Source organism: Rhea pennata, chromosome 1, assembly GCF_028389875.1.
Source record: "Rhea pennata isolate bPtePen1 chromosome 1, bPtePen1.pri, whole genome shotgun sequence".
Taxonomy (NCBI): Eukaryota; Metazoa; Chordata; class Aves; order Rheiformes; family Rheidae; genus Rhea; species Rhea pennata.
The window spans coordinates 84,713,020-84,725,801 of NC_084663.1; the positions used below are offsets into that span (position 1 = coordinate 84,713,020).

Here is a 12,782-nt window from a genome sequence, read left to right on the forward strand (position 1 = left end):
CTCGCGCCCTGCGGCACGCGGGCCGCTGTGCGGTGCAGCGGGCTAAAGCAGGGTGAGAGGGGAGAGCCGCAAGCGGGCGGCGCTACCGGTAGAGGCAGCGGGTCGCCTTCAGTGCGCGTGCGGAGGCGCACGCGGGAGCGCACGGCCTCCCCGCCGCCACCTTCCCCAGCTCCCGCCCTATCCTGGAGCTCCGCGTCCCGCCTCGCCGCCGCTCCAGCCCCTCCCGCGGTGTCAGTCGGCCGTTCGCGCGATCGCTGTTTCAGTCGAGTGGCGGGAGCGAGCGCAGGAGGAGGTGGCAGCGTTAGCGCCAGCGCTGTGGCTGGAGCAGCGGCTGCGGGGGGCGGAGGGTCTTAGTGCAGGGAACAGCCAGGCTGTCTCCTCTCCGCAGCTGCGGGGAGGAGGAAAAAAGGAGGGGGCCGGGCGGGAGCGTAGCGTGCTCCCTTTTCGGACTGCGCTGCTGAGTGACTGCAACCCACAGGGAGAAGGGGGAGAAATCTCCCCGAAGCCCTCTTCGCCCCGCTGCCTCCTTTCCTCTGCCCGGCTCCGCGGGCAGTGCTGGAGGGGGGCGTCGGCCGGTGGCGCAGCCGCCCGCGGCTGTTGTCCCCTCAGGCTCGGGCTTGGCAGTGCCCGGGGTGGGTGAGATGTCGGACTGAGCCGGTACGAGCCCGGGGGTGGGGTCCGCCGTGCCGGGTGTGTGTGTGTGTTTGGCGGGGGGGCGCTGTGACCGTCCCCTTAGCCGTCCCGCCCCGCGACCGCTGCCTCGCGTTGCGCCCATGGTGATTGTGCATCCCTGTGCGCGGGGACGGGGCAGCGCTCGGACCTGCCAGCGCCTTCCCACCCCGCAGGCGCGGGCAGGCGAGGCGAGACACCCAGGTTTGTGATTTCCTCGTACGCGGGGGCTCTTCTTGTGTCTACCCCTCCCCCTCGCGGGCTGGAAGGCTTTGGATTGCGATGCTCCCTCGCCCAGTGCTTTCCGCGGTTATATCGCGCTCTGTATACGTCGCAGTGGTGTGGGTATGTGTTCGGGAATATCGTTTATTTACGTCCCGCCTTGGTGTCTTGGCTTACTCACCCGTCTTTGCACGCTTTTTGCGTTATTCACACGCGTCCGCGTGTGTAAACAGCCACTGGAATGCAACGAAAAGCCCTTCCAGTGCGCGAGTGTAAAAATCTGCGTGCGTTGGGAGCAGTTTTTCACGTGACTGAGGGGTGTGTGTGTCTATGGTTGGGTCTTGCAACGAAATGCTTACAACCAGGATTTTTTCCTTTTGTTTTCTAATATTTGAAGAGATAATTGCATATTGCTGATTTAACGTCTTAGGCTCTGCCATGGGCTGCGTTTTCAAAGTGAGCAAGTGTTAATCTTTAATTATTTACACAAGCACCTTCTAGACACGTTATTTTTGTTTTTGCCTTTATTTATAACGATTCTTTGGCGAATTGGGATTTCATTCATATGAATATGCTTATTACCTGAATCATACTTTTCTTTAGTCTCCTCACATGAATTCTAAATGTTATTCTGGAGGAGAGGTTTAAAGAAGCACACAAAGATTAATACAGTTCTCTTTGATTTTAAAACCTGATTTCTTTTGTTCACTTGTAGTTACAGGCATATCTTTCCTTTAAACACACATTTAGCTGTAAATAAACATACTACTTAACTATCTAGTTTCTCCCTTAAGAATGTGTTTCTATGATAGTAAATTTTTATAAATTATTTGAAGTTGCACTGTTCCTTTAATTAATTTCGTCTGCTCCTTCTGGTTTTGGTTATTTTGTCTATTACCCTTTTTTTCTGTTGAAATGTAATTTATTAGATACTTTTATGTGTTTGTTTATGTCTAATTTGGATGTCTTTCTCTCTTCATAGGTGTTCGTGACTTCAGGCTCATTTAAGCATTTAGTTCTCAGGAAGTAGAGACACAAGAGCCTTGCTGGACTGACTATTTTACATTGAAAAGTACAGCTTTACACTAGTATTTTTTCTCTCTTTCCCATCCCTCCTCTCCAGTAGGAGAGGACAATTTCAGAGTTATATTAGCACTCATCTACTCCCCCTTTCCTCTTCTCCACCCTCAGAAATCTACTGTGGTCCCTGAGGCATTAGCTAGATATTGCCCATATAGTACCAGAAGAAGCTGTCCTCATCACCTCTTCCTTGTTTTGGGATCTTCAGTAGTACGTTTCCATCTTTTGGATTGCAGTGCAGGGAGGTGTCCAGAAGACTTCATTGCCACCTTCTTTGGGTAGTAGGAGATCTAGGAAAAGGGGTACATAACAAGGCACGTGACCTCACGGAGGGAGTCAGAATTGAAGCAGCACTTACTTGGCACACTAAAAGAAGCACCCATCTTTGGCATCTCTTTATCTTCCAGTCCTTCCTCACCAAATTTCTGGTAAGTCACATCAGTCTATTCATTCAGTGACTGTTTCCCTTCCCCCATTCCAGGCACTGAGAGGCAAGCATGGAGACTGAGAGTAGGGTGGGGGAAGGGAGGAGGGAAAGCTGCCTGTGTACACACAATCGAAAAGGAGAGGGGTGTATTATACCACATTGCAGAAGAACCTGGGTAGAGATGGGATAACCTCTCTTCAGGAAAGCAGTGGATGTTCGAAGAAACGATGTTTTATTTACATAGACATGCACACAAACAGGAATGAAAAAGCTGAAAGCCTATTGTAGGAAAAAAAATTGGAAGATCAAAGTAGGAGGAGAGCTGATGTTGACTGTTATCAGCATTGTGTGGCAGAGAGGGAAGAGAATAGATTATTCACTGGAGATCAGGAATTAGAATGTGTGAATGGGGAATGTTATCACCTACTTGCAAGCATCAAGATAGATGATCTTGTAGATGTGTGCATTTGAGAGGCAGTTGTGCAGGAAGGATTGCTACAAGTATCTTCAACATTACTCAGTGCAAGGGTTGGGAGAGAGCAGATGAAAGCCATAGTAGTTGTCCATCTATGGGTGTGTGTGTGTGTATGAATTACGCTATAAAAGAATGGTAGCAATTTTCTGCTTTACTATGAGGCAGTCAGTTTAAGACACATTGTACTTAATATATTACCGTATCCTCTGCTGCAGTCTCTACAAATCTCACAGGAAAGGGGAAGGGGGAATGCCATGTTGTGCTTTATAAGAGGCATTCTTGGGATTCACCTGCTTGCAATGACTTCAAATTCTGCAGTGCATATACAGAGTGCAGATGAAATGCAGCAGCACTGGACAGATCGTGCTTCTGCTGTATATATTATATAAAATACATTTAAATAATTACTTCTAGTTTTCAGAGAGTCTTTGTTCTTGCCTAAGATTCTCAAGCAGTTACGTGACAGTTTTGTGATAACTACAATTTTAAATTGTAGTTATCTGTTGAGTAGGAGAGAGGTGTTTTTTTTTTTTTGGTTGGATTTTTTTTTTTTCTTGAGGTTGTCCCTAAAATCACCATGGAGCAGCAGTGTCAGAAATAAGTACTGATTTCTGTTGAGTTTATTTTCTAAAATAATTTTAATAAATGGCTGAAAATGTCAGGTTTTGTTATCTCTGCATGTAATCCATAGATACTTCTTTAAGATTTTCTTCAGATGATCATCATTCTGGTATCTGTATGGGGAACATAGAATTAATTGTTATTTATACTAAGAACACCTGTGAACTGTTTTCAGATCTGCTCTCCCTATGATACAGAGAAGTTTTATTTCTGGGATGTTTCAATTGCTGCTCTGTTCTTCTCACTAAACTGAGGTTGAGACATCCATTCCGTGACCATGTATATCATATGCTGGACAGCACTTAGTTAACTGTTTAACCAATCTAATCCATAACATTGCCGTTACAAATCAAATCTGCCTTGAGCTTTCATCCTTACTGTAACTTACGAGCATGTTCCAGATACTCTTAGGTCTACAGTGTCTTGAGGTGTGGCCTCCCAAAACAGCATTCTAGAAACTGCTATAATAGTAGAGACTATTGGTTGATTGGAATTACATACTTGGTTTTAAAGCCTTAGCTAATTTATGATAAAAAGGAACGCAAAATACCTTTTCCTAATACCAATAACAGTGTACTAGAAAAAAAAGTGTTGAAGGGATATGCATTTTGTTAAGAATGATAAATAAGAGTGCAATTTTATTCATAACAAAGCAGGTGCTTGGAGGTATGATTTTCTTATTTTCCTGTTGCTATCATGGCTGCCAGCCTTATCACTCTTTCCCTCTTACTCGCATGAGATTTTTATTACCATTACCTGAGCTGTAAGGATAAAACATTCCTAGGGGTATGCTAAAACTAAGATTAAGTTTTACCTCTCTACTAATTGCTAAAATCTATGGAGTTAAATCAGCTGCACAGTACTGTAACTGAAGCCGGAAGTCTGAGCCAAGGACTAAAAAAAGGTGATTCTGGGAGAGGCTGGTGATATAATTGTTTCAATAACTTACTTCCCAGATCTCACTACAGGCAATAGGAGTGTGCTGCAATATTAGGTCACAAGTCAAACAGTTGAGATGGATAGACCACATTGATTCCTAATGCTGCAAAACATCTGGAATATCATTTATCGTTCCCATAGGGAAGATACAGCCTAGTCTTTTCAATATACAAATTCATTGGGCAATTGCATTTTGAATGGAAAGGATATGGAACTATCTTTTTATGAGCTAGATTAATTTCAAGTCACACATGTTTGTCAATAATACATAAATGGATTTGTATCTCATAATGGTTTTCTTTTTTCAGCTTAGGGGAAAATACATTATAATAAAAAAGAAACTAATCCATTTTTCTTCCTGCTGTTGGGTGTTGGAGGCAGGACAAGGAAGAAATGGACAACGGATACTAGTCTCCTGTTCTTGGAGTCAGGTCTCTAAAATTCTCTCCATAGCAGATAGAAGACCTTGTTCAAGGAAGTTGTCTTCAGATTTCAATATCTATCTAGACAGCTGATGTGACTGGCTGAATTCCCTCTTATATCCATAAAACATAATCTTATATGATTTGAAGTAGAACAGTGGCATAATGAATACTTTTGTTAGAACATCTATGGAAGGTGTATTACAGCTTCGAGGCATGAAGGAAGGAAATATAAATGTATATGATGGAGAGGAGAAAACGGCTGTGTAAATGCTGAAATGAAACCTAGCTTAGATAATGCAGTGATGCTACAGTTTAAAGTTGAGGGTTCTATTCTCTCTATAAATTGCTGAGAATTTGTTCCACAGAGAAGCAGCTGCAGCAGTGATTGCTTGCGTAGTCTGACACAGTTGATTTGACTTCTATTATAGAGCTTTTGCTTTGACTCCACCCTTTTACATCTCTTGTTCTGTTTTATGCAGTTAAATCTTTTTTCTTCTTTTGTTTTTGATTGCATAAGTCCTTTGGCTTTTTGAAAGATTGTACCCAATTTGGTTGTAGTAGCTTTGAGTGAAAACTTGATTTTAACTATTCTCATTTTGAAGATATGTAATCATCTGCTGTTCTTTCCCTTCCCTGGTACATAGACACTTACTTTGTAACAGCAGCTCACAGAGACTGGGAAGCATTTCCATGCACACCCAGCATTGTCTCAAACTGTGTCTCTTTTAAATTGCAATGAGTGGAGTTGGTTTCCAGAGAAAGATTCTGGAAATCCTATCCAATCTGAGAGCTTAGTGCTCTTGTGCATCTGACTGCTAGGCAGACTTTCCTCCTACAGACCTTCTTCTTGAGAATGTAAGAGGGATTGTTAAGATGTTTGGGTTAATAGGCTAAATTGCAGGTTTTGTTCCGTGACGCTCCTTACGCAATCAAAATACATAATATAAGGAGAGACTGAAACTGAGAAGTGGATCCTGTTTTTAGGAACAGAATGTTCGAGTAGTGGTGATACTTCTCCTGATGAAAAAAACTGGGTAATGGGTAGCAAGCAGGTCAAGGGATCTAATTTATGATTACTAGTTCCTATTTCTATCTCTGTCAGTGACTTATGCCTTGATCAAAGTGAGTTTCTTTATCTTTTTCTCCAGATTTGAGGATGCTACCTGCCTGCTTCATGATGAGGTGTGAACCTTAGTACCTGTAACATCTATAAAACATTTAATATTTAGAGGGAAAAAGATGAAGTGTTAGGAGGGAGACTAATACATATCACAGACATTTTTCATATGCTTATTGGTTTAATGTGCTAGTTAAGATACTAGATGGTTCTTCCTGATGATGCTGTAGCTCCTTACAAAAATAAGAGAGGAAGAAAAAGGATGTATCTTCCCCTCACCCTTTAACCCTTTGTTGTTTTTTTCAGAAAGGAAGTGCTCAAATGGCAATCAGGGAAAGATGGCACAGTCTCCGCAGATTTAAGGGGATGGAGATGGGGCTATGTAGCAAAGAGTTTTAAGAAAAATTTGAGCAGATCCTTGTTGGCAAAAACATCAAGAGTTAATAGTAACCAGAAATTGGGAGAAGGTTGGAGGAGAGAAAATACTTTTACCTTTATACCAATGTTGAAACCAGTTCTGAGAGAGGAGGCTAAAGATCTGTAATGGCTTCTGATTGTTGTAGTCTCATGACCCAAATAAATACAAGAGCTCTATCTAGGATTTTTTTTTTTATGTACTCTGTGTTCTATAGATACATTTAATGCATGACGGACTAACTTGACTGTTGGGTAAGGCAGACTTTTCGAAGAAGAGACAGTAGGTGGGGCTGTTTGGTCTCCCCAGTGACTTAGGCAAATAGCAGAAATAAGGGTAAATTGACAGGAAGCCTTTGAACTTGCTGTGGTAGTGCCATTTCTGAATAATATAGTCTGTTGCAATTCTTAGCAAAGTACATTGCTCTAGCAGGTTTTCTGTAAACCATGATCTAGAGAAATTAATTATTGAGAATATGAGAGCAAAATTGGAGCAGGATCTGGCATTTGTAAAGCCCAAGCCTTATCATGGAATCATAGAGTTGGTAAGGTTGGAAGGGACCTCTGGAGATCATCTAGTCCACCCCCCCTGCTCAGCAGGGTCACCTAGAGCAGGTTAGACAAGGTTGCATCCAGGTGGGCCTTGAATATCTCCAGAGAAGGAGACTCCACAACCTCTCTGGGCAACCTAGGCCAGTGCTCTCTCACCTTCAGTGAAGAAATTCCTCCTCTCATTCAGGCGGAACATCCTGTGGTTCAATTTCTGCCCATTGCCTCTTGTCCTGTCACATGGGACAACTGAAAAGAGTTTGTCTCCATCCGCTTGACACCCTCCCTTCAGGTACTTGCAGACACTGATAAGATCCCTCCTCAGTCTTCTCTTCTCCAGGCTAAACAGGCCCAGCTCTCGCAGCCGTTTCTCACAGGGCAGATGCTCCAGCCCTCTGATCATCTTTGTAGCCCTATGCTGGACTCTTTACAGCAGCTCCATGTCTTTCTTGTACTGGGGAGCCCGGAACTGGACACAGTACTCGAGATGAGGCCTCACCAGGGCTGTGTAGAGGGGCAGGATCACCTCCCTTGACCTGCTGGCAACACTCTTTGTAATGCACCCAGGGATACCATGGGCCTTCTTGGCCACAAGGGCACATTGCTGGCTCATGGTCAACTTGTCGTCCACCAGCACTCTCAGGTCCTTCTCTGCAGAACCGCTTTCTAGAAGGTCAGCCCCCAGCTTGTACTGGTGCCTAAGGTTATTCCTCCCTCGGTGCAGGACCCTGCACTTGTCCTTGTTGAACCTCATGAGGTTCCTCTCTGTCCAGCTCTCCAGCCTGTCCAGGTCTCTTTGAATGGCAGCACAGCCCTCAGATGTTTTAGCCACTCCACCCAGGTTGCCCTTTTTACTTTCAGCTGTTCTGAAGGAAAAAAGGAACTCTTAGATGCAAAGGATGTCCTTTATAACCTATCCCCACCCCCCATTTTTTTTTGCAAGAAGCAAGCACTCCTTATGCTACTTTTCCTTGAGCATCTTGGCACTTGTCATGGGCTGGTCTGCATCTGTGATTGCTTTTCCTCAGCTTCTCTTTCCCTTTCATCTGCTGTTTTGAGGAGCTGTAGACCCTGGCGTTGTTGCTCCTGATTAGCAAAGCAGTGGAAAAAAAGTCATAGCTTCTTCAGCGTGTGCTTGTTGCCATTAGGATTCTCAATAGCAGGAGTAAAAATGGCCATTTAAAAATTTATTGTCTTATTGCTTAATAAAAATCTTTACTGGTAGCAAAATCATTGTTCTTCCTTACAAAAAATGCAGCTTGTTCTTATGGTTATAATCCTTTCACCCTTCAAATCTTAACCCAGAACAACAGAAAAACCTACGAAAATTCTTCTAAACATGAAAGAAGTTGTTACAGATCTATGGTTTTGTCTGCACTTAGGTTTTCTCCTGAAACCCGGTCCAGTTATTAGGACTACCAGGCAGAACTCCTGTTTTTATCTCAGAGTTCAGTTCTGCTTGAAACCCATGCAAACCATATTGGTGAAAATAATGATTTCTACCTGTTTATATTAATTTTTTGGTTTAAAATGAGTGGCAGAGAGCTCTGTTTTTCTCTGGAATTCTTTTCCCCTATACTGTGCTGCTTTCTGTTGTTACTTAAATGCAAATGATGAATATATTTTTTAGTCCATTAACACACGTGTAAATGTTTTGCAGTTTTTCAAACATACTAGAATGAAATAAAAAATAGTCCAAGCTCTCTATATTCAAAGCAAGAGGAATGGTATTTTTCTGATTATTGTTGTAGGCATTTTGTAATTTGAACTGATTTGTGTCTTTGGTGTTGAATCCACTGGTGTTATTTGTGTTGTATAATGGTGGAGGGCAAAGAAAAGAGCTAACACTTGCATTCAAATGTTGATTCTACTTTAGGCTACATGTATTAATGTTGGGTGGTCTTAGCTTTATGTTGATGCTTATTGTTCCACTGGTTTTCCATTAATATCTTTTGGATAATACTACATATTTTTTAACAAGCAGATGATAAGCGTTTGTCAGAGTATATCACTATCTTGAAATTCCTTCAGGGAAATTTCTTTTTTAACACTTCTTTTGTTCTTCTGGACTGCTTTTTTAAGTTAAAGAATTTGGTACAAATTCTGTCTTTCATAGGTGGTGAAAAAAGAGACATCGTGTCTGTCATAGATGTTTAAACAGTATGTCGGAGGGGCTGAGTTCCCTTCAAGTGTAAGGAAGTATTCCCATTCTGCAGCTAAAATTGTGGCCTTCAGAGATGGACGTTGAATATCTTTTGAGTCCATAGCATGCTTCCTAGTACTGTCCAGAAAGGGGCTGCTACTGCCAGTACCACAGGTTTCATCCAGTATGCATTTCTTGCAGAAGGACCATGACCTGATTTTGAAGTTCAGTAGGAAGCCACTGAATATAAATGGATTTATTCTTGTTATTTCTGCTATACATAGGCATAGGCGTTATTCTCCTATTTGGAGGTTTTAAGTTACCCCTATTGGAAAGGGCAGACTTGTGCAAAGGGAGTAGAACTCAGGACAGTGGGAAATGGGAGGATGGGAGCCTTTGCACTCTAACAGTTCTCCTTTCACCCACCATCTAGAAGTTCCACTGAAAGGAAACGTCGAAGGTTGGAAGACAAGTCCAAGATGTGCAGTTCAGTTGCTCCCAGGCTGTGGTTCTTAACAGACCGTCGCATCAGAGAAGATTACCCTCAGCAGGAGATCATGAGAGCATTGAAGGCCAAATGCTGTGAAGAGGAGCTAGATTTTCGGGCCTTGGTGATGGATGAAGTAGTGCTGACCATTGAGGATGGAAATCTTGGTGAGGATGAATTAAGCCTGGAAATTAGCTGAAAGAGTACTTGTAAAAAGATTATAAAATGGAGCCTGTCTATTCTTTGATAATGAATTCATGTGTGCCAGATGGCCGTATCTAATCTGAATAACATGATATCATGTATGTCTATGTGATTTAGCATTTATTGTGATCATAAAATATAATTGTTAACTTTGCCCAGAGAACAGAGAGGAGATTGCTTTAGCATGTTGATTTCAGGATAAGGACTACAGTATTTCTGAGTTAAGAAGAAATTTCTTAGTTTCATTTTTGCATAGACACTTCAAGTTTATGGATCATATTTAAGAGTTTCTTTTTTTTTAATTCTGTTTGTGTTCTGACCCCAAGATAGCAAACACATTTGAAATAAGCTAAAAAAAAATTTCTTGTGACAGTACAAATTGCCATGGAGGTAGTATTGTGACATAACTAAAATATGCTCCTGTACACATGTGTAGTTACGTAAGTGTCAAAAAGAAAGAGATCGAAAATACAAAGTATGTTCATCATAATAATTTGAACTATTATTGCAAGTTATTGTGCTTTAAAACAAGACATTAAGGTCTATTAAAAAAAGAAATAATTCTGCAAACATTATGCTTGTTATACAAAGAATATTAATACCGCTGATGTTAAGTTGTGTAACGCTTGCTATTACCATATTTTTTCTGCATTTTTTTATTTGGATTCCTTAAAGAAAGGAGACAGTTGCTGTGTATCTTGTGCCTATCTCTCTCTTCCATTTCTTTTCCCCATATAGCACTCAAAAAAAAAAAAAAAAATCACTGAATATCTTAGAAAGAATTAAATCCCTGCAATCTGTGTTAGAATAATTCTGTATAGAAAGTGAATATATAACTACCCTCACCTCTGAAGGAGAGGTTGCCCTGTGAGCATATACCTTGTTATGTGTTGGGAAATTCATTCAGGAGGAATGTCTTAAAACTAACTTTTTGAAGGAACTTTGGTCAACATTTGTACCTTTTTGCAACGTGGGTCAATCAAACATGAAAAGTGAATGTATAAAAACCAGGAATTTTGACTCTGATACCATTGAGCTTTCTTTCATTTTGTTTGTTAACAAACTTTTGTCTTTAATTTTGAAGTGTCTGTATTTTTTATCAGAGACTTGAAACTCTTCATAAGGATGTTACTTAATCAGGGAAACATCTTGTCAGAAACTCTGAACACATTTTTGTCCTGCATATGCTGTCCAGTGGATGGTTAGTTCTGTTAAGGCTATCATCCAAAACTAGCTGCAGCCTCTAAAATGCATAATTAGTCCTTCAGTGTTTCAGGATTGCTCTTGTTTCTTGGTCATGTTTTCTTCTTCCTGTCCCTCATTTTCTTTCTGTGTTTGGGGAATTAAAAAAAGCAAGAATGATTTGTGGTCCTTAGGCACCCGATTTCTGCTCTCTACTGTTTAATGCTTCCCAATGCTCCATGTAGTGCAAGAAGAAAAAAAAGATAAAATATTATTGGAGTTAGAAAATTAACTTTGAGAGATGTATAGTACAAGAATGAATAAAAATGAAGAAATTGCCTGGGAGAGAGGAGAACACAGGAAATTTTCATAAAAAGGGTTCATTCAGAACTACTTAACTGATCTTTTCAAAAGGAGTGAGATAAAAATGTGCTGAAAAATTGTGGATGGAAATTTTCTTACAACTAGTTTGGACTAGCTAATTCTGTTTTTTATTTTGTTTTGTTCCTTTCCTTATATTGAAAAAAATTCTTTATCCTGGAAAGACATGAGGAACCTTTCCTCCTCTAATCTTCTAGTTTCCCTTTTCTGTTTTTGTCCCTGTGTATTGGTATAGACTTCTGGTTAAGAACACAGGCAGAATTTTTATTCATCCTTTTTCCTCATTAAAGTACTCAGCTGGACTAGAAAAAGGTGTTCTGAAACAGGAGGTAATACGTTTATGTTACCTGTTGTTATGTGAGGGGTCCAGGCTCAGTAAAATTCTGCACAATAGGGGAGTTAAGAGAGTGTATCCCAAATATGTGGTGCATACAGTGCATTCTTCACTACTTGTGCATACCTGCATACTTAGGCATACGTGATAATACAGCACATTGATGTCAATATCAGTGAAGCCTTGAGCTGGAGAGAGGCAAGGACACTTTCTATTACTCAGATTCTTCCAAAATCTGCGTATATCTAAGAATGACGTGATTTACCAGGTAGATGACATGGCCAAATGGAGATGGACTGATAGGCTTGTTTCAGTAACGAGGCAGTGGCAGTAGCTCCGTGAGACCTTACTGCTGCATTGCAGGGTTGGACTGGAAGTATGGCTGGATCCCCAGGCAATCTGACAGTGTAGTCCCCAGGAGTCCCTTCTGATGGTTTTTTTTTTCCACAGCCGAAAGTCTGTATTACTCAGCATCCTTAGCAGCTGCACAACTCCAGTGGTACTGGTCACATGATGATTTGTCAACAGAGCCACTCTGATCTGCTGAAGAACTGTGTTCAGCTCAAGAGTTACAAGTTAGTTGCCTCAACAGAGCAGAATTCCAGAAGGAGTTGTAAATGCAAGTTAAGAAATCTGAAATTACAGGTTTTTCCTTAAATTTAGAAGGAAAAAAAAACGTGTGATTTTAGATTTAATTGTATTGAAAATAATCTTAGACTGTGGCTTATGCACTGAGTGCTGCTTCATGTTTGTTCACCCAGGCCATGCATTCTTGTCTCCTTCCCTGTATGCTGGTAGTAGTACTCTGCAAATCTGAGGCAAAAGCTGAGTTAAAATCAGCAGAAAATTGCTACTGAAAAGAATGAATATTTTTCTGCTGCTTTGGTGGGCTGAATTTCCTGAAATGGTTCCTGAATCAGGCATGTGTAGTGTTGGCACGCAGGAGTGGACAAGAATGCATGTCTGGAGAAAAGTGGAGGGGGTTCTTGGAGCTGTGCTTGTTTAAACTGGCTGAAACTACAGTGCATCTGTAGTAAGATTCTTACAGCTACATTGTTGAAGCTAAGCAGCCTAATGATGATCTGCTGCTGAAAAGAGTAGCCCTGTTCCTCT

The 12,782-nt window shown here is 41.4% G+C and overlaps 1 protein-coding gene across 8 annotated transcripts in view; it reads left to right on the top strand.

Annotated features, from left to right (window-relative positions):
* Positions 1–471: 471 nt before the first annotated feature.
* Positions 472–12,782, top strand: part of RIMKLB (ribosomal modification protein rimK like family member B) — a 57,127-nt gene continuing 44,816 nt past the window's right edge. For 6 of the 8 annotated variants that reach the window (XR_009960593.1, XR_009960587.1, XM_062593607.1 and 3 more), the window contains exons 1-3: positions 472–657; positions 1,874–2,399; positions 9,515–9,735. Coding sequence is in view for 6 of the 8 variants with exons in the window: in XM_062593607.1 (XP_062449591.1) it covers positions 9,561–9,735 (175 nt within the window). In the remaining 2 variants the exon portion in view is untranslated. Of the gene's footprint in view, positions 658–982; positions 1,015–1,873; positions 2,400–9,514; positions 9,736–12,782 lie in introns of those variants that run through there. The other 2 variants (XM_062593600.1, XM_062593593.1) reach the window with 2 other exon arrangements.